The sequence below is a fragment of the Pelodiscus sinensis genome, unplaced genomic scaffold, assembly GCF_049634645.1.
Source record: "Pelodiscus sinensis isolate JC-2024 unplaced genomic scaffold, ASM4963464v1 ctg90, whole genome shotgun sequence".
NCBI classification, from domain to species: Eukaryota; Metazoa; Chordata; order Testudines; family Trionychidae; genus Pelodiscus; species Pelodiscus sinensis.
In genome coordinates, this window is record NW_027465894.1 from 379,046 (window position 1) to 402,668 (window position 23,623).

The window sequence follows — 23,623 nt, forward strand, 5'->3', positions numbered from 1 at the left end:
TCCTCGGCCCCGTGCGCAGGACCCTGCCGTGCCGCGTGGGAGATACATTTGTAGCTTTTGCTGCAGCCGTTTCCTCTCGGTTGCAATTTCCTGGTGGGTTTGCCGGCCGGGGTAGGTTGAGGGATCTAGCGCTGGTCTGGTTCTTCTCCCCGCTGGGCAGCGTTGTGGGGGCTCCAAGCTGGAGTCACCCCCCTTCCTAGGCGCCCGTAACCCTCCTGTTCCTGCCCAAGGCCTCCGTGGCGGGGAAAATAGACGCCGGGGGCAGCGCTGCACGTTCGCAGCGAGACAGGGCAGGGGGGCTGGGCACCTTCCAGCCAAGGGAAAGCAGCAGCCCCAAAGGCAGGTCCAGTCTGGCCTGGTCTGTGCCGCTTGGAGGGGAGGGGCCAGGCCTGGTGTTTTGGGGAGAGGATGTCGACCGGCTGCCCAGGCCTAAGGCAGGTGAGGGCCCCGCGTCTCCACCCGGGACAGGCCTGGGCTTCGTGCTCCGACGGCGGCGCGGGAACTTGGGGTGGGGGGGGTCCCAGCTGGATGACCAGGGTCCTGCCTGCCAGGGGGCTCTGCTGCCCTGCACCCCGGGTCTCTGCTGCCAGGCCCCCGAGGGAGGGGGATACAGGGTGGGGGGGTCCAGCGCCGCCCCCCCGAGGGAGGGGGATACAGGGCGGGGGGGTCCAGCGCCGCCCCCCCGAGGGAGGGGGATACAGGGCGGGGGGGTCCAGCGCCCCCCCGAGGGAGGGGGATACAGGGCGGAGGGGGTCCAGCGCCGCCCCCCCGAGGGAGGGGGATACAGGGCGGGGGGGTCCAGCGCCCCCCCGAGGGAGGGGGATACAGGGTGGGGGGTCCAGCACCCCCCCGAGGGAGGGGGATACAGGGCGGGGGGGTCCAGCGCCCCCCCGAGGGAGGGGGATACAGGGCGGGGGGCGGGGATATAGGGTGGGGGGGTCCAGCACCCCCCCGTGCTTTGAGCAGCTGCCCCACGGGCCGCCTGGGCTCCAAACCCAGGGGTGCACCTGTGGGCTCCCCCTCCACAGGCGGCCGGGGCGGGGCCCACTCGCGCCCACCCCCGGCTGTCGGGCGGCCCGGGGGCAGGACTCGCCGCCGATGTCACATCGCCCGGTCCCCGGCTCCGCCCCCAGCGCTGATGCGCAGAGGTTTGAAAATCACCCCATCGCAAACCCCTCCCCCCGGCGCGCCTAGAAATGCGGCTAATGAGCCCGGCCCCGCACACGAGCAATTAGCGCCCGCGCGCCGCCCGCCCTGCTGGGACCCCCGGACCGAGCCCCCGACCCGCCGCAGCGAGCATGGCACCGGCACCGGCCCCGGCCCTGGGCGCCCTCCTGGCGCTGCTGCTCCGCGCTGCCCTCGCTGCAAGCGCAGGTAAGATACGGGGGACAGGAGCCAGCCTGGGGGGGAGCCAGCCTGCGCGGGGGGTGGGGGCCAGCCTGGGGGGGAGCCAGCCTGCGCGGGGGGTGGGGGCCAGCCTGGGGGGGGCCAGCCTGGGGTGGGAGCCCACAGGGGCCAGCCTGGGGGGGGGGGTGGTTTGGGGCCAGCCTGGGTTTGGGGCCAGCCTGGGGGGGGGGGGTTGGGGTCAGCCTGGGGGGGGGCAGCCTGGGGGGAGGATTGGAGCCAGCCTGGGGGTGGGGTCTGCTGGGGGGGTCGAAGCGCCCCGTTCATGTGCGGTGCCGGTAGCGCCCCGGTTCTGGGCGCACGTGGGGCGCTCGGCTGGGGGCGGAGCCAGAGGGAAGACGGGGTGTTGTGAGCCCCCCCCCGGCTGCAGCAGGGGTTCGTTACTGGCAGCCCCCCCCCCCCCGCGTTCCCAGCGCGTGGGCCCTCCCGGCCCTTGGGGGGGGGGTGTTTCACTCGCCCCCGGAGGGGCTGGGAGCCTGGGGGGGTCCGGAGTCACCCCCCTTCCCAGGCGCCCCGTAACTCCCTGGGGGCGACCGCGGCCCTGCCCCCCCCCACGCAACACCTTGCCCGGCGCGAGCGCAGCCAGGGGCTCTCGAAGCAAGCGGGGGGGGGGGGTCTGAAGGCGGGTTCCCCCCCATTGGGGTACTGATCGGCCTGGGGCCGCTCGGGATCGCCAGGGCGAGTCTGGGGGATCGGGCCCCGGGGAGCCGGATCAGATGAACAGCTGATCGGCCCCGGGGGCGGGGAGGGGAGAGACTGGGCTGAGGGGTGGGGGCGTCCGGGGGGGGCTCTGAGAGAGGTGGGGGTGCCTGGGGGCTGTGTGTGGGGGGGGTGCATGGTGGGGGAGGGGTGCCTGGGGGCTGTATTGGAGGGGTGCCTGGGGGCTGTATTGGGGGGTGCATGCTGGGGGAGGGGTGCCTGGGGGCTGTGTGTGGGGGGGGTGCCTGGTGGGGGAGGGGTGCCTGGGGGCTGTGTTGGGAGGGGTGCATGGTGGGGGAGGGGTGCCTGGGGGCTGTATTGGGGGGGTGCCTGGTGGGGGAGGGGTGCCTGGGGGCTGTATTGGGGGGGTGCCTGGTGGGGGAGGGGTGCCTGGGGGCTGTATTGGGGGGGTGCCTGGTGTGGGAGGGGTGCCGGGGGGGTCACAGAGCAGGGCTGTAGGGAAACTAGAGAACATGGGTGGGCGGGGCCCCGGGATGGGTGGGAAGGGAAGGGGGAGGGCTCTGGCTGGGCTCTCCCCTCGCCCATTGGCTGCGCTGGCAACTGGCCACCCGGGAGGCCCTCCCCCTCTGGCCAATGGGAGTTGGGGGGCGGAGCCCAGCCTAGGCGCTCCCAACTGTGAGCCCCCCCCGGATTAAACCCCTGACCCATCAGGATCTCAGTGCCCCCCCATTGTCTGCATCTGCCCCCCCATTGTCTGCATCTGCCCCCCCCGTGCCCCAGGAGCCCCATGGTGCAGGTGTCCTGGCCCCTCCGCCCCTGGCTGGCCTCGCACCCTGGGGGGGGAGCGGGGGTGTTGGCTCCTCTGCTGACTTGGGGTCACAGCTGCTTGGAGACCCTGCCTGTGGCCACGCCCGGGGGGGCAAAGGGCCGCCCTGGCAGCGGTGGGGCCCTGGGGTGGGCTGGGAGCAGCGCCCGGGGTGCCCTCAGCCCTGGTCCTAGCAATCCCGTAAGCTGCGTCCGGGCCAAGGCGGGGGGTTGTAGAGGGCCGCTCCTGGCCCTTCCTGGCCCTTGTCAGGCGTCCGAGGGGCCCTGCGTGGGTTGCTCTGGGGACGGCCCAGCCCAGTCACGCCCGGCGCTGCACCGGTGGGACCTGTGGCCGGCGGCGTCACTTAGTGGAGAGCCTGTTCCCACGGGGCCGACGGGCGTTTCCTTGCTTGCTCTGGCGCCCAGCGCAGCCGGTGGAAGGGAGGCACCCGAACGGCCCTGGGTATCGGGGCCCACAGGGCTTCGGGACCCGCGGGAGAGCTGGCTGCGTCCATCTTACACGCTCCCCCCACAGCGTCTTCAAACCCAGTGCTGGAACTGGGGGGCAAGACGCTGCAAACGGCTCCCTGGTCGGGGCCGTCTGCGAGGGCGTCCCTGAAACACGTCCGCTGTCCGCTCTGTTACCGCTGTGCTGGGGTTGGCGTCGGTAAATTCCGTGTGGCACCCCTAAAAGCGCCACCTCTGGGGTGTGTCTAGGTTTTCCGAAAACACGTCACCTGTGTCTAGACTGCAGCCGCGTTCCTTTGGAAGTCAAGCGAAAGCGCGTGGCAGTGTTTTCGATCGCGGGGAGCCTCGTTTTACGAGGAATCACGCCCGCTGTCGGAAGTGCTCTTTCGAAAGAGGCGGTCAGTCTCGATGTAGCCCTGGTGTGCGCACCTTGTGCTGCGCAGGTTTGGGTTTTAGTGGGGCACCCGGCCCGGGGGCTGTCCCCGGATGTTTGGCTGGCTCGGCTCAGAGTCGCTCTCTGCTTGTTGCATCCCCACGCAGGCGTGAACTGGTGGGGTGTTTTTGCACAGCCCCCTTCGGCCGGGTGCAGGCACTGGATGGTGGAACCGGGGCGCGGGCAGGAATTACAGCGACTGTAGGGGCGCGCCTGTTTCTTCTCTGGTTGTGGAGGTGGCTACACTTGAACCACCTTAATTTGGGCATCCCTGATCCAGGGACACCCGCGGTTCGGACCCTGACGGGGAGGAGGAAGTGGTGCTGTGCACCCCCCAAGCTGGAGCCAGACTGCCTGGACGGGAAGTTAGCCTACGGGTCAGATTGCGGAAGGTGTTAGGCGCCCACAGGTGCCAATAGGGTCTCTGGTAAAACTTGCTAGGTGCCTAACTCCCCTTGGCTATGATTGAAACTCGGGGGCCGGGAAGGGGCTTTGGAAATCTGGGCCCAAGTCTGTTACACAGTCACTTTGGAATGACTTTGACTTTGGCCTTGTGAGCTCTTGCTGATCTGCTCTGGTTCCCCCTCCTGCCTGGACGCCTGCCATCTGTGCTAATTGCTCGCTGCCCTTGGTCGGGCAGCCCGGGCTCTCTGGCTCGCTTCCCTGGCCTCTCGGTGTCGCCTTGCCAGCTGGCTTCTGCAGGCTGACAGGGCACCCGCTGGGCTGCCGTTGCTCCTGCTCCGAGGCGACGCACAAGTGGCTGCACGTGGCTGGCAGGCAGCCCCGGCCGTGGGCGCTTTATTCCTTCGCCCTCCCGGCCGCCGGCGAGGCTGCTCCAGGTGCCCAGAAGAGCCTTTGTGATTGGCTTGGCCGGCCGTTCCCGGGCTTGGACTCTGCTCCAGGCCCTCCCGCGGCCCGGGCAGGAGCGACGGGCTGTCCCGAGCTTGTGCCGCACCGGAAGCCGGGTGACAGGTGTAAGGGGGCGGGCGGGCCGGGCTCGCCGAGTCGGTAGCAGAACAGGAAGTGACGTGGGTGAGGGGAGCTAGAGGAGAGACACAATCCAGCCCTAAATCTGCAACGGGCCAAAGCTCCGCGGCGCTGCCTGGCGGGGGCCGTGCCTGGGGTGGCGAGCCCCAGGGAGCCTGGCGGGCCGCGGCGGAGCGGCGTGGCTCCTCGAAACGAGGCGCCTGTGAATTGGGTCGCTGGGGAAGCGAAGGGAGGGGCCTTGGGAAAGGCAGTGGGTCTCCCCTCGCTGGGCCGCGTCTCCTCCAAGCGCGCCCACTGCCCGGTCGGGGGAACCGGCCCCGTGAGACGCTGGCGGCACTGAGGGCGCGCTGGGAGCGTCCGGTTCGAGTCTCGCCAGCTGCCACTCTCGAGGCCTGGGCCTTCTCCAGCGCTGCCTGGGGGTTGGCCGCGCACCGCGGGGGCGTTGTATAAATCCCCCCCCAGGCTCGCCCGCCCCACCGCCTCTGCCCTTGGCGGGGCTGGGAACGCACCGGCGGTTCTTTCTCGGGCAGCGCCTTGACAGGTGCGCGCTTGGCGGTGCGCACGCCTGGGAGCTGAGCGCCGCGGGGACAAGGGCTCCCAGCCGGCGGCGGAAAACAGCGTCCCCAGCGGCGCTCCGCTTGGCCGCCCACCCCGTGGAGTCGCTCGCGCCCTGACCAGGAGGGGTCTGCACGGCGCCTTGGCCTCGGCCGCTCGCCCGGCAGCGCCACGCAGGTGGCCACGGCTCCGGCCCGTGCGAGGCGGACGCCACGGTGCTGGGAGCTGGCTTCCCAGAGAGAGAAGCCCCTGGCTGGCTTGGTGCGTCGCCGGACCTCTGTGGCCACCCCTTTGGACTTCCCAGCACGCACCGGGGCGGGGGGGCGGCTCTCTGCCTGCCGGGGGGCCTCGTGGCCCTGTCCCGAGAGACTCGCCCGTTGGCCTAGCGCTGTCTACGCGGCGCTTGGTGGGGTGGGATTTCCAGGCCCCCCGGCCTGGTCTCGGCGCCTGTACTCGGCAGAGCCCCTCGACAGCTGTGGGGCTTGGCAGCCGGGGCTTTCCGGGGGGCCAGTCCTGGTTCCCAGCTGGCCGGAAAGTCCCAGGTTCCCGGCCGTGCCTGTTGCGGGAGGGGAAGCTGGGGTCTGGGCTGCTCTGTCCAGGGGCTTTCTGTGGGCCGAGCTGTGGCCGTTTTGTCTCGTGCGTCGCACGAGGCAGGTTGGTGCAGCCAGGCGCCTCGGCGTGTTTGCTCCCCCGGGGCCGGCGCCAGGTGGCCAGGCTGGAACGGGGCCCGGCGCACGCCCAGTCCTGTGCCCCCCGATGGGCAACTCGGCCCCGGCGAGGCCGCCGTGGTCAGGGCTGGTGCGGGAAATCGCCCTTCTGGAAAGGGTTAAAGCGGGCGCAGGGCGACCTTTTGTGGGCCGGGCGCCGCGCACTAGTGAGAAGAAAAACAAACAACCCCCCCCCCCCCCCCCACGACACGGGCCCGAGGGAGGGGAGACCCTCCCCCACTCCCCTCGCACACCCAGGCAAGTCAGTTTTGTGCACCCCAGCCCCGTGGGGAGACAACGGGGGCTGGGGCGCCAGCGCAGGCTCCTCAAGGCTGGGGGGAGCGCTGAGCCGTGGGGGCCGGATCCAGGCAAGCTGGGGGCCACATCTGGCCCTTAGGTTCCCGCCCTGGCCCCCGTTTCCCGGGAGGGGCGCGTGCGATAACTCCGGAGCCGAAGTGCAGCCTGGACGGGGGTTTTGCTCCAGGCCCTGGTCACGGCCCTTAACTCCGGGCAGGGGCGGTTGGGCCGCGTGGTGCCGGGGTGGCCCCGTGGCCGGCCCCGTGGCCGGATCGCCTGGTGGTGGTTTGTTTGCACAAGGCTGTGGCCAGCAAACTCCCCAGCTGCGGTGGAGCTGGGCAGGAAAAGGGCCTGCCCTTCGGAGACCTTATCTCGGAAGATTAACAGCTGGGCGGGGCGGCCGGTGGTGTGATCCCGACGTGCGCGAGGAGGAGCCGGGATGACAGTGACAAACAGCCCCGGTGACTCCCCTTTTCCAAGGGGGGTGACGTCCCGTGCGTCAGCTGAAACTTGGCCCGCGGCAGAGCGGAAACCAGCGAGCGGAGGAGCGGCAGCAGAGGGGGGGGGCCCAGCGTGCCGGGAGCCAGCTCATGCCTGGAACACGCGGGGCTGTGTCACGGGGCGGGTTCCCGCCGGGATCCCGGAGCCTGGTGTGGTTGGGCACTGGGCTGGGGCATGGGAGCCTGCGGGGCAGAACGGCCTCCCGCCCAGCTACCCCAGTCTGCTGGCAGCGGAGGTCCATAGCCTCGTCTGCTCGCAGTGGGGAGCTCCCTTGAGTTTTAAACCACCTGCCTGAGCCCACATCAGCCAGCCTGAGCTGGGCCTCCTAAAATCCTGGTCTTAAAAACGGGGTCTCTTGGACCAGCCAGCTTTACACCACTGGTTAGAGGAACTTTGGGGGGGGGGGGGGGTCAAATCCCAGCTCTGCCACAGACTGCCTGTATGGCCTTGGCCTTGTCACTTCATCTGCCCTGTCTCATGGGAAGTTATGAGGATAAAGAGGTTATGGTGTTGGGGCTCAGCTGTTGCCGTGCCGGGGGCCAGAGCAGGCCCTGGGGAGTGGCTGACGTTCCAGGTTTTCCGGCAACACGAGTTCTAGGCAGATCCTCTTTAGATCGGGGTGGGGAGCCTAAGGCCCGGGGGGCCGGATGTGGCCCCTGGGTTGCCTGGATCTGGCCTCTGAGGCTTAGGGCCTCCCCCAGCATTGGGGAGTCCGTGCTGGCTCTCCAGCCCCCTTGTTGCCTCCCTGCAGCCCCTGCTGGATTTTTCTGTGGGGTCCGCCCCCCTGCCTGTGTAAAGGTTCCCCACCCCTGCTTTAAATGAAAACGGGGGGCGGGGGGGAGGCTGTGCATCACCTGGCCCCAGGAGCCGGGGCTTCATCAAGGCTGGTGACGGTCACAAGACCCGGAACTGGACGGAAGCACCAGCTCCCCAAAGGGCTCCGTGCGGCCGGCGCTTCCTCCCAGTTCTGAGTCTCGTGATCCATCTCCAGGCTTGGTGACGCCCCAGCAGCTCCGTCTTGGCACAACCTCCCCCGGCTTCAGCTCGGGGCCTTGAATTCGGGGACTCGGCTCTCCGTCCCCGTGGCCTCTTCCCCGCCTGCTCTCCGCTTGCTCCTTCCTGCGCCCGCCTCTGTCTCTCTGGCTCCGGCGCCCACCAAAGCCATGAATTCCCTGCGGGCCTCCTGCGGGCTGCTCTGTAACACGTGGCCGCGCCCAGCGGGGGACCCGGCGTAATACAGGAGGGGGGAGTCAGACAGGAGCAGACGCCCAAAGACAGACAAACCCTCTGACCTATATAGTAGATCGTGTCCCTTACCCCACTGGGCCAGCAGGGGGTGGGGTGGAGAAATAGCTGGCCCATCGCTGCCCCCTGTGGACATGCTGCAGTGGAACTCGCCCTCCTAGCAGACCCCTCCCTCTCCATGTTATGAGAAACCATCAAATTCCAGGCACGTCCCATTGTCCTGGCACCACCAAACCCCGACCTGCTTTGTCGGGAGAAGAGGGCGGGCCGAGTTCTTCCTTGCACAAAGGGACACGTGGATGGACAGATGCACGTTTCTAAAACAATCGGATTTCCTCGCGCTCGGTGTCGCTGAGAATGCCCCGGGCGGCGGCGGCTGCTGCTGCTCCCCCAGGAGCCTGTATCGCTCTCCACTCCGGGGCTAACGGGTCTCCCCTCTTTGCTCCCCCCCCGCAGAAGCAGAGAAGTGCAGCCAGAACGAGTTCCGCTGCCAGGATGGCGAGTGCATCCCCTACAAGTGGGCGTGTGACGGGAACGCCGAGTGCAAGGACGGCTCTGACGAGTTGCTGGAGACCTGCAGTAAGTAGCCGCGCCGGGGTGAGTGGGCAGGCTCTGCCTAGGGAAATGGGGGCAAGGGGGACTGGCCAGGGACCGGCGCTGGCTGGAGAGGAGGGGAAGGTTTCCAGGTGCCGGGTGGCAGGGGAGCCCTGGGGTCACCGGCTCTGAGCAAAGTGAGCCCGGGAGTTTTCTTTCCCAGCATGACATGATGCCGCTTCCTTAAAATCTCCCGGCTTGCTCTCACCGGCATCCCCTGTAGGCTGAGCGCTTGGGCGGCTGCCCAGGAGAGATTCAGGTGCCACCCACCTGATGAGCAGTGTCCACAGCTGGCGGTTTGTGTTTCTGCTGGTGGTGCACATCTGAACATGCCTCAGCGCACAGAAGAAAATTTATTCCACACATTGATGGGAAAAAATTAGTGTGACCGCTGTGTTCAGTAGTCCCCGGGGGAGTGCTGAGTGTGGGAGATGCCGGGCCGGGAGAGCTGGCAGCCCTGGGTGGGTGTAGGCCGGCTGGGCAGGCTGGCTAGTGACAGTATGGCCAGGCTCTGATGCCAGGCTGGCCCACACTAGCAGGCCTAGGCCTTGATTTCTTCCAGCCCTGCCTGTCACTGCAGAGCTGGGTATGAGGCCGTTGCTGGTTGCTCCTGCAGAGTCGGTGACGTGCCAGTCGGGGGAGTTTAGCTGCGGAGGCCGAATTAACCGGTGCATCTCCAAGTCCTGGCGCTGCGACGGGCAGGCGGACTGTGAGAACGGCTCAGACGAGCAGGACTGTGGTAAGTGGCTCGTGGCGTCGGAGCCAGGGGTGCCGGCTCCCGTGGCCAAGGGCTCGAACAGGACACCCTGCTTGCTTGGGCTTAAAGGCAGGGAGTGTGGCCTAATGGTCTGAGCAGGCACGCAGGCAGTGGGGACTCCTGGGTCCCGTGGCTGGAGATGGAAAGGACTAGTCTGGTCTAGGGGGAGATGGGGAATTGCTAGGTTCTGTTCTTCACACTGGGAGGGCAGTGAGGGCTAGTGGGTAGAGCAGGGGGAAGCGGGCCTGGGTCCTATCCCAGCTCGGGGTGGTGGTGGTGGTGAAGGCTAGTGGTTAGAGCAGGGGGAAGTGGGCTCCTGGGTCCTATCCCAGCTCTAGGAGGGCAGTGAGGGCTAGCAGTTAGAGCAGGGGAAGCAAGCTGGGGGCTGGACTCTTGGGTCCTATTCCAGCTCTAGGGGGAAGCGGGGGCTAATGGTTAGAGCAGTGAACAAGCCTGCCTGGGACCCCGGGCGTGTGCCCGGAGCGCAGCGAGGCCGTGGCCGAATGGGGGGCCGGGGAGGCAGACAGGCGCTGGAGGGGGCGGAGCCTGCCTCCCCTCCCCCGCCCGGCTGACGGCCCCGCCCCCTCGGCAGCCCCGCGGCGCTGCGCGGACGACCAGTTCCGGTGCCGCAGCGGCGCCTGCGTCTCGCTGGCCTTCGTGTGCGACGAGGAGCACGACTGCGAGGACGGGAGCGACGAGGCCGACTGCCCCGCCCCCACCTGCGACCCCCGCATGTTCCAGTGCAACAGCTCCCTCTGCATCCCCAAGCTGTGGGCCTGCGACGCCGACCCCGACTGCCCCGACGGCTCCGACGAGTGGCCCCAGCACTGCGGGGGCCAGGCGGGGGCCCAGCCCCCCAGCCCCTGCTCCCCGCTGGAGTTCCACTGCGGCAGCGGCGAGTGCATCCACGCCCGGTGGCGCTGCGACGGCGGCTCCGACTGCCGGGACCGCTCCGACGAGCACGACTGTGGTAGGCCCCCGGGGGCGGGGCCAGGAAGGATGGGGGCAGGGCTTGGCTGGGGGGGGTGACGTCGTGGGGGGACCTGGCTGGGGCTGTGGGCAACCTGCTGTCTGTCGCGCGGCCCAGCAGGGCAGGGGGTGAGTCATTACGCAAAGGGGGCTCCAAACCTGTCCGACCAGCTGCCCCGCATCTCCGGGGGGGGGGGGGGGGGGCACTGAGGCCTCTTAGCCCCAGTTCCTGTAACTGGATCACATCTGTGCTGGGCTGTACCCTGGAGAGGCAATAAACCCCCCTGTGCTACCGGCTGGTGGGGTCTGTTCGTGCCCTTTGGGGGGTGCAGGAGGCGGGGGACCCGTTCAGGGTGTGGCTGGTGGGGCTAGTCCAGGTGCCACGTGCCCTGGTCCAGCTTGCGTGTCCCCCGCCCTCCGGCCAGCTCGGGTTGATAAACACCCCTGTGGAGGGGGGGCAGAGACCCGCCTTGGCCCCCTGGGCAGCGTGGGGGGTGGCCTGGGCAGCCCGTGGGTGTGGCTGGGCTCCAAGTCTCTGCCTCCCGCAGCGAAGGCCACGTGCCGGCCCGACGAGTTCCAGTGCGGGGACGGCACCTGCGTGCACGGCAGCCGGCAGTGTGACAAGGAGTACGACTGCCCGGACATGAGCGACGAGCTCGGCTGTGAGAACGGTGAGCGCCCGGCGCGGCCATGGGGGGGGGGGCTAGGACCCCTCTGCACCTAGCTCTTGTGGCTGGAAGAGGCAAGAGGCTCTTCCCCGCCCCTGGGGCCCCAGGGCCAGCGTGTGTGTGTGTGGGAGGGGGCTGGCTGTGGGGGGGAGGGTCCAGGTGTGTGTATGTGGGAGGGGAGGGTCCAGGTCAGTGTGTGTGTGTGGGGGGGGGCTGGCTGTGGGGGGGGTCCAGGTCAGTGTGGGGTGGGGGTCCGGGGGGGGGCCCCGGCTGGCGTGGGGAAGGGGGGAAGGCCCAGGATGATGGGGGGGGGCAGGGCCTCTCACACCCGTCCAGGGCTCCCCAGGAGGCGGAGGGCGACACTCAAGGGCCCTTCCCTCCCGGCAGTGACGGCGTGCGACGGGCCGGCCCAGTTCCAGTGCCGCTCGGGGGAGTGCATCGCCCTGGAGAAGGTGTGCGACCGGCGGCGGGACTGCAGGGACTGGTCGGACGAGCCCGTCAAGGAGTGTGGTGAGTGCAGGGCCCGTCGGGGGGGGGGGGGGGGCGGGTGCGTGGGGCCTGCCGGGGGGGGGTGCACTGCTGGCTGCGGCGGGACCCCGTGTCCAGCCCTTGGGGTCGGCCGGGTGCCCGGGCCGCGTGGCGCTCGCAGGCCCTCGCATCTCGGCTCACGCCCGCCCTCCCCTGCAGCCACCAACGAGTGCCTGGCCAACAAGGGCGGCTGCTCCCACGTCTGCAAGGACCTGAAGATCGGCTACGAGTGCCTGTGTCCCGAGGGCCACCGCCTGGTCGACCAGAGGAAATGCGAAGGTTGGTCCCCCCCGCCGCGGCCCAGCCCCCGTCCTCGCCTCCCGTGTCGGTCCCCCCTGCCGCGGCCCAGCCCCCGTCCTCGCCTCCCGTGTCGGTTCCCCCCGCCCCCCACCGGGTCCCCCTCCCCCTGCCGCTGCCCAGCCCCCGTCCTCGCCTCCCGTGTCGGTTCCCCCCGCCCCCCACCGGGTCCCCCCCTCCCCCCGCCGCTGCCCAGGCCCCGTCCTCGCCTCCCGTGTCGGTTCCCCCCGCCCCCCACCGGGTCCCCCCCCTCCCCCCGCCGCTGCCCAGGCCCCGTCCTCGCCTCCCGCGCTGGGGAGCTCCCGAGGGGCCGAGCCCCATGTGGGGTCAGAGCTGCAGCAGAGAGCTGCTCCTCCCCAAGCTGCCCTCAAGCCGACCCCCTGCCCCGAGCACCCTCCTGCCCCCCAAACTCTCATGCCTGGCCCCAGCCCTAAGGCCTTGCATCCCAACCTTCTGTGCTGGGCCTGAGCCCCTCAGGCCTGGCCCCGCCCTAGATCTCTGACCCCCAGCGAGAGGCCTCGCCCCTGGGCCCGCCCCCGTCCCCGCCCCATGGATTTGGTTCCGTGTCCAGCGTGCAGGGGAGGTGCCGTGTGACGACCCCCCCCCCCCCGTGGGTGCACGTTGGGAAAACTCCTTCTGCCCCGGGGAGGGGGCGCTGAGGTGGGCCCCTTCTGAGGGGCTCGGGCTCTGGGTGGGGCCCAGGGGCTCGACTCAGCAGCTTCCCGCCGGCTTTGCAGACATCGACGAGTGCCTGGACCCCGAGACGTGCAGCCAGATCTGCGTCAACCTGGAGGGCAGCTACAAGTGCGAGTGCCACGCCGGCTACCAGCTGGACCCAGCCACCAAGACCTGCAAGGCCGTCGGTAAGGCGGGCGCTCCTGGTTCTCGGGGCCGGGCCGGGGGGTCGGGGGTTCTCCTCCCCGGGGGTGGGCCGGGGCGTTTCCTGCCTGCCTGTCCGTGCGGCGGGGTCCCTGCCCTGGGGCCGGCGCGTCAGCGAACCCTTGGGACTCGCTCCTGAGAGCGACTCTGGCCCCGGCACGTGGTGGCTGTCGCCGTGGAGACGGCCACGTCTTGGCCGTGGGCTCGCTGGGACGCTCCAGCCGGAGGGGCTGCCGGCTGGGCCCGTCTCACGCCCCCTCCCCCCTCTCGCGGCCAGACACCATCGCCTGCCTCTTCTTCACCACCCGCAACGAGGTGCGGCGCATGACTCTGGACCGGCGCGACTACGGCAGCCTGCTGGCCCACCTCAAGCACGTCGTGGCCTTGGACCTGGAAGTGGCTGCCCGCCGCATCTACTGGTCCGACATGTCGCAGAAGAAAATCTACAGGTGGGGGCAGGGCCTCCCGGGGGGGGGGGGGGGGGGGCAATGGGGCAATTTGCCCCGGGCCCCGCAGGCCCCCACGAGAAGGTCTGAGACAGGGTGTGCCAGGAAGGGGCCCCCGAAATTGCTTTTCCCCAGGCCCCCTGAATTCTCTGGGTGGCCCTGGGTGAGGGTGGGCGAGGAACGCAGCCAGGTAGCCCCGCTGGGCGGGGAACGGCCCCCGGCTGGCACCTGCTTCCTGGCGGGGGGGGGGTCTGACACCCCCCCCCCCGCCCCAAACGCCTGGGGCTCTGCAGCGAAACCAGCATCCCCTTTCGTGGTGACCCCGGAGCAGCCCGGGAGTTCTCCTGCGCCCCCCTCGGAGGGGCTGGTGGTGGGGAGCAGGCGCTGCCCTAACCCGGCACAGAGACTGTCCGGCTGCGGGGCCCTCAGCTCCCAGGTCTTCACCCCGGCGCCAGAGTTCGCGCCCGCTTCTCCGTGGGCGGAAGGTGCCGCGGTTCCGTGGCCTCCCCCGGTGCTGCCGGCCGTCCCAGGAGCTCGGCCGGGCTGACGCGGCTCCTCCTCCCCCGCAGCTCCCGGCTCGACCAGGCGGAGAACGTCACCCAGCACGCCGCGGTGATCAGCGCCGGCCTGCGCGCCCCCGAGGGCATCGCCGTCGACTGGGTCCACGGGAACCTCTACTGGACGGACTCGGCCCGGGGCACCGTCTCCGTGGCCGACAGGGCGGGCGCCAAGCAGAAGACCCTGATTGAGGAGCCCGGCTCCAAGCCCCGGGCCATCGTAGTGGACCCCGTGCACGGGTACGAGGCGCTGACGCCCCGGCCCACCCGCATGTTCCCAGGCGGGCGGCGGGCGAGGCTCTGCCGGGCCAGAGCCAGGGGGTGGGCTGGGTTCCCCTGCCTGGATTCCCAGCCCGCCCGGGGCTTTCTAACGCCTCCTTGCGTCTCCCTCCCAGCTTCATGTACTGGACGGACTGGGGCTCCTCGGCCAAGATCGCCAAGGCCGGGCTGAACGGCGTGGACAGCTTCGCGCTGGTGAAAGACGGCGTCGAGTGGCCCAACGGGCTGACTCTCGGTACGGGCTGGGGGGCTGGGACCTGGGGGCGGGGGGGCAGGCCGGAGCCTCGTGGGAACTTGGCCTGTGCGGATCCCCCGCCCGGCCCCTTCCAGCCCAGCTCTCGGCTTGCTCCCCGCGGAACCAGCTTGGGGGAGCCGGTCACGCCCAGGGGTGGGGTCGGTCCGGAGCCAGAAACGGGGTGAGGCCGGCGGGAGCGTCTGGATTGGAAACGGCCCAGCGCCGGGCCCCTTTCCCGGAGCCGGGGCGGGCGCCAGAGCTGGCCACGTGGCTCGGCGCTGCCTGTCCCGGCCAGCCCGTCACGCTCCGGCTCGGTTTCAGATCTGGTGAACCTGCGGCTGTACTGGGTGGACGCGAAGCTGCACTCCCTCTCCAGCGTGGGCGTCGACGGCGCGAGCCGCAAAACCATCCTGCAGGACCAGGACAAGCTGGCCCACCCCTTCGCCGTCACCGTCTTCGAGGTGGGTCGTGCGGCCGGGCGCAGGGCCCCCGGGAAAGCCTGGGGGGACCAGAAACAGCTCGGGCCTGCCGGGCTCCCCGGGGGCGCCTCTCTGCACCTGCCCAGTGTGACCCGGGGGAGAGGCCCGGCTCTTCTGCCCCCGAAATGCGAGCCACTCGAAGGGCCCTCAGCGGGCTGGCCGGGCAGTGCCGGTGGCTCGTGGGGGAAGTCGGCCTGTGAGGTTAAAAACCTCCCGGCGCCTGCGGTACGGGCCCTGCGACGCAAACCCACGGGACGTGGCGGCGCCACTCCGGGTCGGCCCGCCCTGCTCGGGCTGTGTAGACGCAACGGAGGAGCCGGGCCTGGGGCTTAGGGTTGAAGGGCTTTGTGAATCGGGGCTTTCGCCGGGCGCGTGGGGGCTGCCCTGCGCCGGTTAATGCGGGTCAGGACCAGGGAGGGATTCTCCCAGAGTCCGACGGGTCGGCTGTTCCCGTTGGCTGCCCGGCCGCCGAGCGCGCTGGGAGCAAGGCAGCCGGCCCGCGGGACTAGCCCTTCGCCGTTCCGTCGCTCGGGACTGGCCCCGCCGCCCACGCCCGGCCTGCCTGGACTTCGCTCCTGCCGCGATCCGTGGGCAGCTTTGGCTCTGGAGCCCAGGCCTTGAGCTGCCTCGCTGGCTATTTGCTCTCGTGGGGCGGGGCGGCCGGGGCGGCTCTCCAGGCCCGTTTCTGGAACCTCCCCCTCGCATCCCCCCGCAGGACAAAGTGTACTGGTCGGACGTCCTCAACGAGGCCATCTTCAGCGCCAACCGCCTGACGGGGGCCGACGTCACCGTGGTGGCCGACAACTTGTTTTCCCCGGAGGATCTCGTCTTGTACCACAACCTGAAGCAGCCGGCAGGTAGGCGCCCAGCCGGCCCCCTGCCTACGGGCTCCCCGCCCCCGTGGGGGGGCTCCCTGCGCTCTCGTGCTCACCCTTGCTTCTCCCGCCCGCCAGGTGTGAACTGGTGTGAGAGCCACTTGCTCCCGAACGGCGGCTGTCAGTACCTGTGCCTCCCGGCGCCCCAGATCACCCGCCACTCGCCCAAGTACACCTGCGCCTGCCCCGACGGCCAGCACCTGGCGGCCGACATGCGGGGCTGCACCAAAGGTACATGGCCTGCCCGACTGGAGCGAGAGGGAGCGTTCCCTGGTGGGTAGAGCCAGGAGTCCGGGGTCCTGTTGTCAGTGACACTCGGAGGAAGACGCTTCTCCTGCCGTGAGGGACAGAGACATCCCTCTGCTCCGCTGAGTATTCAATCCCCTCCCCGCAGATCCCCAAGTCCCTGCTGCCCCCAGCACCACACTGGTGGCCCGGCTGCTCACCACGACCCACGCGCTGGAGCGGACGACGAAGCCTCTGCCTGCCACCGTCGGAGCATCGAACACCCACGCCAGGCAGGGCCCCGACCGCACCACGGCGGAGACGGTCACCCACACCACGGCGGAGACGGTCAGCCTGTCCCAGAAGGGTAAGAGCGCCTGCCTCCATGCAAACCCCCAGGGCACAGAACCAGCCCAGCAATGCCGTCTAGTGGGTAGAGCAGAGGGCATGGGGCGTCTGGCCTCCCAGGTTATGCTCCCAACTCGGGGAGAGGGGCACGGTCTCATGCGTAGCGCACGGGAGTGGTGTCTGGATACCTGGCTTCTGCTTCTCGGGCCTGGGAGGGGCGTGTAGCTTGAGGACCAGGAGTAGGGACTCCTGGCTTCTCCTCCTCCTCCTCTCTAGGCCCCCAACTTGCCCCAGGCCGTCAGGCACCCCTGCCTCCCTGCCTCAGTTTCCCCACCTGTAAGGCTGCTGCAGGAGGTGAGCTGCGCTTTGGACTCTGTGGCCATGGGATAGGAAAGTGTCTGATGCAGCCCCCTTAGCACCAGCCCTGTCCTGTCCCTCGCGGTCCTGCCTGTCCGCCGCGCGCTAACTGGCTTCTCCCCCTTCCCCCCAGCCCGCAACGGCATCACCGCCGAGACCAACCAGGACAAGCGCACCAGCCACACGGCGCTCTCCGTGGTCTTGCCGCTGGGTAAGTGTCCGCTCCCTGCGGGGCGTCCGCTCGTGGCCTGCTTGGCCCGCACTGGAGGGGGGAGGAATTTCTCCCAGGCAGGTGCTCAGCGGGACCCTGGCTGGGCTTCTGCCTCAGTCGCCCTGTTGGCGCGGCGGGGACTGGAACTTCCCGGGCCGCGTGTTGACGCTGTCGTCCCCCCCCCCCCCCCCCCCCTTAGTGCTCTTCTGCTTAATCGCCTTCGGCGCCGTCCTGGTGTGGAAACACTGGCGCCTCAAGAACATCAACAGCATCAACTTCGACAACCCCGTCTATCAGAAGACCACGGAGGACGAGGTTCACATCTGTCGGAGCCAGGACGGGTACACGTACCCCTCGGTAAGCCCGCCCGGCTCCCGCCAGCCTCCAGCTGCCAGCCAGAGCTCCTTGCCCCGGGGCCGTGGGGCGCCCCCCCCCCCCTTCCGAGACAGGCAGCTGGAAATGTCAAAGCAGCGTCCCCAGCACGTGGCCCCGCCCGCCTGGCCATGTCGCGGCTCCTGCGGCCGGGTCCGGCTTGCGGGGGGCAGGGCAAAGCTGCTGCTCCTCCCGGGGGTCCCGTCCCACCCCCTGTCAGAACGCCGGGGCTTGCCTGGCGTGCTCCCGTGAAATCCGGCCTCCGCGGCTTGCGCAGGGGAGACTAGCCTTCCCCAGGCCGGGGGCCCTGACCGGAAAGGGCTGCCTGGGGTCACAGGGCTCCCCTTCTGCCCCATGGTTGCAGTGTCGGCCTGGGGCCCAGCTCTGAAGGCAGCAGCCGCCCCCAGAAGTCAGGGTAACAATACTGCAGCCCCTCCCCCGCCCAGGACCCCTACCATTGATTTAAGTAGCTGAAATGAAATTTTACTGTTTTTAATCTCCCACGACTGTGAAATTGACCAAATTCAGGGTCTGTTTTGGCAGGGCCCTAGTCTGTGTCCTTGCCCCTGTACTGCCAAGAGCGGTTCTCCTTTAGCACCAGCCCCGTTTCCCAGTGGTCGAGGCACCGGGCCTAGCCTGGGCGTCACGCCCTAGGGACCTGTTAGGCTGCCGCCGCGCTGGGTTCCTGCGGCTCCGCTGGCCGCCGGGCCGGGAGGCGCCTTTGGTAACGGTCGCGCTGTGTTTCCTTCCCAGAGGCAGATGGTCAGCATGGAGGACGACGCCGCGTGATGCCGGGACGCGCCTCTCGCCAGACTTTGCTGCTCGTTTCGTGGGAGGCAGGGACGCTCGTGGCCCCGCCCCCCGACTTGGGTTCTTCAACCGTCCAGCCCCCCAGGGCCTCCTCAGCGACTTGAGCCTCCCGCTCTGCCCCGGCGCAGCGTGCTCGGCTCCGGGGGGGAGACGGGTGCGGCCGGACTCCTGGGTTTTTACATTTTATATATTTAATACTGTCGGCTGCTGCTGCTCTCCCTCGGCGCCGGGCCTGCTGCCTGTCTCCGTGCTCTGGGGAAGGAGGAAGGGTTTTTTGTTCACGTGCGCGGGGGGAAGGAACCGCGCTGGCAGCGGGGCAGTATCCCTGCGGGCCGAGCCGCCGGGCGAGGATGGATCCGTATCAGGGACTTCGCAAGCCAAAGCAAAGCGCTGCTGTCGCGTCGGCCCTTGCGGGGGATGGAGGTTTGCTTAGACCTGGAACCCCCGAAGCACAAGCCTGCGCGTCTGCCTTGCCCAGGCAGGATCAGTCCTTCCCTCCCGGTCGGCGGGCAAAGGAACCAGGCGGCTGCGAGGTGCAGGCCTGGCTGGGGCCGTGGCCCCCTCTCCTGCCCTCCTTGCACTTGGCTGGGTTCTCTTCCGGGGCTGGTTTTTGAACGGTGTCTTGGGTGGGTTTTGCGCACACGGTTCCCCCCCGCGCGGCTGGGCCTGGGGGAGCGCGGGGCCAAACGCCAGGCTGAAGGGGAAGGTTTCATTGCGCCGGCGCTCAGCACCGCGGCTCCTCTGCGCACCTGGCTGCCGGGGGGAGTGGGGGTTCCAGGAGGAAACTGACGCCATGACAGCTGACCGTTTACAGTCGCCACATGCCTTAGCACTTTGAGTTTTGAGAACTTCGCCACCGGCTGCCTTCTGGGGGCGGGGGAGTCTTCCCCGCACCCCTCTGTCCGAATGCTTTCGCCAGCCCCCTCCCTGGCACTTAACGCAGGCTGTGGGGCTTAGGCCAACTGGATTCTACCAAAAATCCGCCGAACGGGAACGCCGGGAGCTTTTGTAGTACACTTGGGAGACGTGGACTCGAGTTGGTGACATTCCCTGTGCGTGTCTGGGGCCAGCCGGCCGGGCCCGCGGTTGGAGTAACGGTTCCAGGAGCCGGGCTTGCTTGCTGCCTTTTCTGAGCCGATTCGGTACCTTCCCCGTGCAGTCGGCAGGGGGCAATTCTGCATACCAGAGGGTTTTAATAAGTGTGGGGAAGGGAGGGCGGGGGACACCCGTGTACGGTTTGAAGATCTTAAGGTGAACAAAAGGGCTGCAGACAGCCCTGGCTTAGCACTCCCCTCGGCCTGCCCAAAGCTGTGAAAGATTCAACTTCTGATTCTGAAGGGTGTAAATATCGCTGTGTACAGGTTCTATAGTATCTATTTCCTCGGCGCACACCGTGCGTGTGTGTGAATGTTTGTCTGGAGCTATTTCTGTAAATAGGATTTATTTATTTTCTCAATGGAATGGTTGCGGAGTTAATTTCATTCTTCGTCTTTTTTTGGTTGTGTGTGTTGATGGGGTCGCCCCCTGAAGAAATGTTTGCACTACTGCCCGTCCTCGGTGTCCCCGGCCATGCCCCCGGGGCTGCAGCGCGGGTGTCTCTCTGCGCTCAAAGACGCAGGGTTGGTCTTTTTTTTTTTTTTAAATCAGAGTGTTACAATTTCTACCCTAATCTGATCAATTAAATTTTGGAATGGAAACAGTCCCCTAGCAACCTCGCTGTGTCCTTCTCTGTGTAATTCCTGGTCGTAATTCGTCTCCGCTCCCTGGCTAATGGGGCGACGGATTTCCCTTGGCCTGGCTCCGCTCAGGAACGTTAGACTGGCATGAGCCCTTCGGCCTGTGCTTAAACGTAGGGGTGGCGGTGAAGAGGGCTGTAGACAGCCTGGTTCTGGGTGTTCCCTATTGCACACACCCGTGTGTGACCGGCCTGTCTCCGGTGCCAGGATTAATCAGTAACAGCACGGCCTCATGGATCGATTGAGCCAGAGCTCTGCTCCAGCCCAAAACCCCAAGGCTGCCGTTGCCTGGCTGCTGTGTGAGCTGGGGGAGGCTAATGCAGCGCCCTGTTGTACCCTCCCAGGCTGGGCCGCGGGGCCCCTGTCGCCCAACCGGCGCCTGTTGTGCTGAAGACCTCGCCCCTCACGTCGCATGCGAGGGCAGAGCGAAGCCCCGGGTGCCTGCCCCAAGGCCCGTGGAGGGGGAACCCTGGAGCCTTCCCTTCCCACGGTGCCTTCCTGTAAAAACACCTGGAACCCCTGTCCCAGCCTGGCGCTTTGGGCAGAGCAGGGCCTCAGGCTGCACCAGCGGGGTGACCACCCAGTCCCCCGGAGGGAAGCGCTGGGTCGGTGCTGCCTGGCGCTGCCACCAGCTGCTGATTCCACACGGGGCTCCGGCTGGCCCCAGCCCCGCTGGCTGGCTTTATGGTGCAGTGAGGGGCAAAGTCCTGGCCTGGCTCAGGGCCTGCCTGTCCCTCTGGCTGGGGGCCCGGAGGAGGGCGCCTCCCCCAGGGGAACGTACGTTCCCTTTCCCTTGCATCCAAACCCCCCACTCTTCTCCCTGGCCTCCCACCGTGGCCTCTGGGCTGCAGCGCCCGGCTCGGCAAAGGGACTGGCGCCTGCATCCTGCCAGGCCAGGGTAGCGACTCCCCCCCACATCAGGCCCTTGCGTGTGTTCTGAGTGCGCTTTATCCTGCTCTTCGGGCCCCAGGCCTGCTCCCCTCTGCCCCCAGCAGGGCCTGGGGCTCCGAGCGGAAGGCGAGTAGTCGCCCAGGCCGGGGGCTGTGGGGGCCAAGCTGCTCGAAGGCCTGGTGAGGGGAGACGGGCCTGTGAGTGGCTGGCAGGGCCTTGGAGGAAACACTCAGGTAGCTGCGCTGCTGCCAGCAGCCTCGGGCCGTGCTCCTGCCCGGCGGGCCCCACGGGGCCTGTGCAAGGGGTGGGGGCGGAAGGGGCTGGCCCCACGCTCCCTGGGGGCTGTGGCCGGGCGAGGGCACCAAAGGGCTTGTGGCTCCTGCTGCAAAAATCCCAGGGCGGGACCTGGGTCCCGTTGCCCCCGGGGCGCTTGGAGCCCTGTGCTGGGCTGAGACGGGCACCCCCAGCAGGGGCAGAGCTGTGGCTCCCTGCAGCCTACTCCCCCCCCCCCAAAGCCCTGGGGGCCCAGCGAGGGGCTGGCTTAAGCAGTGCTTCTCTCTTTCTCCCTCCCCCCCCCCCCCCGGGCTGGTTCTAGGCCCTTTCTGCAGCAGTAAAACCTGCCCCATAGTGCCCCCCTCCCCCCGCTGCAAATGCCACAGGCAGGGGCCTGATCCTGCGTCCCATGCTGCCTGCACAGGGAGCTGCTTGTGGTGTTTGTGTTTGTCTGGGGTTGGGCAGGGGGGAGGTGCTCACAAGGGGGGTGCTCAGGTATAAACATCTTCTCCTCCCCCCCCCCCCAGCTCTGTGCACAGTACTAGCCTGAGTTCAGAGGGGAAACTGAGGCACAGAGAGGGGACTTGACTTGCCCAAGGTCACCTTGCAGGCTGGTAACTGGGCTGAGGCTGGGGGGAAGGGAGCTACCCCTTCCCCATGGGCGGGGGGATGGTGTGCTTCTGTGGCAACTGGCCATGGGGGGGGGGGGGGGGAGTGGGACTGGCGGGCCAGCAGCCCTGCCAGCCGGGGCGGAGCAGGCGGGCAAAGGGCGGCTGGTACGTGGAGGGAGGGGAGCTGAAGGGTGCCAGGGTCAGCTGGCCGGAGCACAGGGTGTTGATGTTGAGATTGCACCAAGTCTCCCCCCAGCACAAGCCAGAGTCAGGCCACGGATCTCGGCATCTCCCTGCCAGCAGCCCTGGGACCTGCCTACCCCGCAGCGCCAGCCTGCGCTATTCCCAGCCCCCCCCAGGCCATGCTGCCCTGGGTGCCCACTGGCCTCCCTGCTGCCAGGAGGGAGGTGAAGAAGTGAGGTTCAGCCTTTGGGCACTGGGCATTCCTGGCCTAGCTGCCTGCCAGCCAGCCCACGTCACAGGGCAGGGGGCAAGGACGCCGGAGCCAGCCTCCTGGCTCGCTCGCCGCGGGAAGGATCTGGCCTCGGTCCTAGACCTTGCTGACTTGTCAGCAGCCACCAAGGCTTGGAGCCGGGGGCCCGGGCTGCTGGGTTCCAGCTCGGTGCTGGGAGAGGAACAGGGCCTAGTGGTTAGAGCAGCGCCAGCTGGCGGCAGGGCCCTGGGTTCTCCCCGATGTGGGGAGGGGAGCAGCGTTTACCGGTTAGAGCTGGGTGGGTGTGTGTGTGTGTGTGTGTGTACACACTCGTGTGCGTGCAGGCATGTGCCCGGTGCTCTGTTCCCTACCCTGGAGAAACGATTCATTTCTAGCCTGATGTCTGGGCGTCTTGTGGGCCTGGCTGCAGGGTGGGGCAGCTGGCTCCATGGGCTCCCCCAGCCTGGCCAACCTGGGCCAGCACCTCCCAGCCCTGAGCTGTGTGGGGCAGCCCTGGGGCCCACAGTGCTACTATCACATGCCCATCGTCACTATGGTTTCCTAGCCATGCAAAGCTATATGCAAATCTATGCAAATCGCGTCTCACACATGGACGGGCACCAATACAAAGCTGGCGGCAAGCTGCCCAGCACGCAGGCCCTCTCGAAGTCAGTTCTGCTGCTATTACTAAACCGCAGCATTGCCCCGCCGGGTGCCAGCGCGGTGCCCGGCCAGGAATCGAACTCCTCACCCGCACGGCCCCGGGAGAGCAGGCTATCGGCTACGGCTTTCTTGTGGCTCCCACCCGCGTGCCCCAAACCCATGGGCCCTGTGTGGTGTGGCCCTGCCTTAAGGCAGCGCTGGCCAATGGTCTGTTACCTGCGGCGCCGAGGGTGGGAAAAGCCAAGGTGGGGTGGAGGCTCCCGCCCCCCCGGGGCCCAGCACTGGAGGGAGGGCAGGGTGAGGGGGCAAGGACGGGCCTGGTGCATGGGCTGCAGAGGGATGCTCGCACGTACCCCACCTCGCCCCGCGACACAGCCAGGCTCCCCCCACGCTCTCTTGGCGGTCCAGCCGTACTAACATGACTCCGGCTGCTGGGGCTTCGCGAAAGCCAGGAGCAGGCACCCAACAGGCAGCTGCGCGGGGGACGCTGCAGCCCGGCGCCCAGCCCATCACGGCCCAGCTCTGTGCCGGGGAGGTCCCGGTGCAGCCGGCTAACTAGGCCCGGGTGGTGTGGGAGAAAAATCAAATAACTCCAATTGTGGCTAAAGGGGGGACTGTGCAGGAAATCAAAACTCTCTAAATAAAACTGCTGGAAGGGTTAAAAGTTTTCCAGGCCCCTCTCCCTGTAACAGAGAGAAATCATCTTAACTCTAATCAAGACCCTTCCAATGCCTCCTGTCTCAAGTTCATGGAGACTCCTAGTCTGTCACAATTTGTCATGTAAACCCTGATCTTTGGCACAGTTTGCCTTGTAGACTCCTCCACTCACGTTCTCATGTGGCTTTGTTCTGTGAAACTTACGTCTAGCTCTCCTGGGGTGAACAGAAACCTCGCCGAGCGCTTCTGCTGGGCCTTTGATATGGTAAAGAAAACAATCCCCACCTGAGCTGTCTGAGCATTCTGGATAAAGGACCCTGAACCTGTCCCTCAGGGCTGCTTTCACTCTTGGTGTGCCAGCCTGCATGCAGCAGAAAGTTTTTCCTTCTAGATTTCTCTCCTGCCGCACTGA

General features: G+C 68.0%; 1 protein-coding gene across 1 annotated transcript; it reads left to right on the forward strand.

The window, feature by feature from the left end:
* Nucleotides 1-1,193: 1,193 nt before the first annotated feature.
* Nucleotides 1,194-19,662, forward strand: LDLR (low density lipoprotein receptor). Its single transcript, XM_075916154.1, has 18 exons — nt 1,194-1,374; nt 8,518-8,640; nt 9,272-9,394; nt 10,005-10,382; nt 10,930-11,052; nt 11,437-11,559; nt 11,737-11,856; nt 12,612-12,737; nt 13,031-13,202; nt 13,769-13,996; nt 14,152-14,270; nt 14,592-14,731; nt 15,465-15,606; nt 15,703-15,855; nt 16,019-16,216; nt 16,688-16,765; nt 16,965-17,122; nt 17,891-19,662. The coding sequence occupies exons 1-18, from the start codon at nt 1,299-1,301 to the stop codon at nt 17,924-17,926; spliced, it is 2,616 nt and encodes an 871-aa protein (XP_075772269.1). The 5' UTR covers nt 1,194-1,298; the 3' UTR covers nt 17,927-19,662.
* Nucleotides 19,663-23,623: the final 3,961 nt, after the last annotated feature.

Coding starts and splice junctions, on each gene's coding strand:
- LDLR (XM_075916154.1), top strand. CDS start 1,299: ATGGCACCGGCACCGGCCCCGGCCCTGGGCGCCCTCCTGGCGCTGCTG. Junction 10,383..10,929: donor CTCCGACGAGCACGACTGTG/GTAGGCCCCCGG, acceptor TGCCTCCCGCAG/CGAAGGCCACGTGCCGGCCC. Junction 14,732..15,464: donor TCGCCGTCACCGTCTTCGAG/GTGGGTCGTGCG, acceptor ATCCCCCCGCAG/GACAAAGTGTACTGGTCGGA.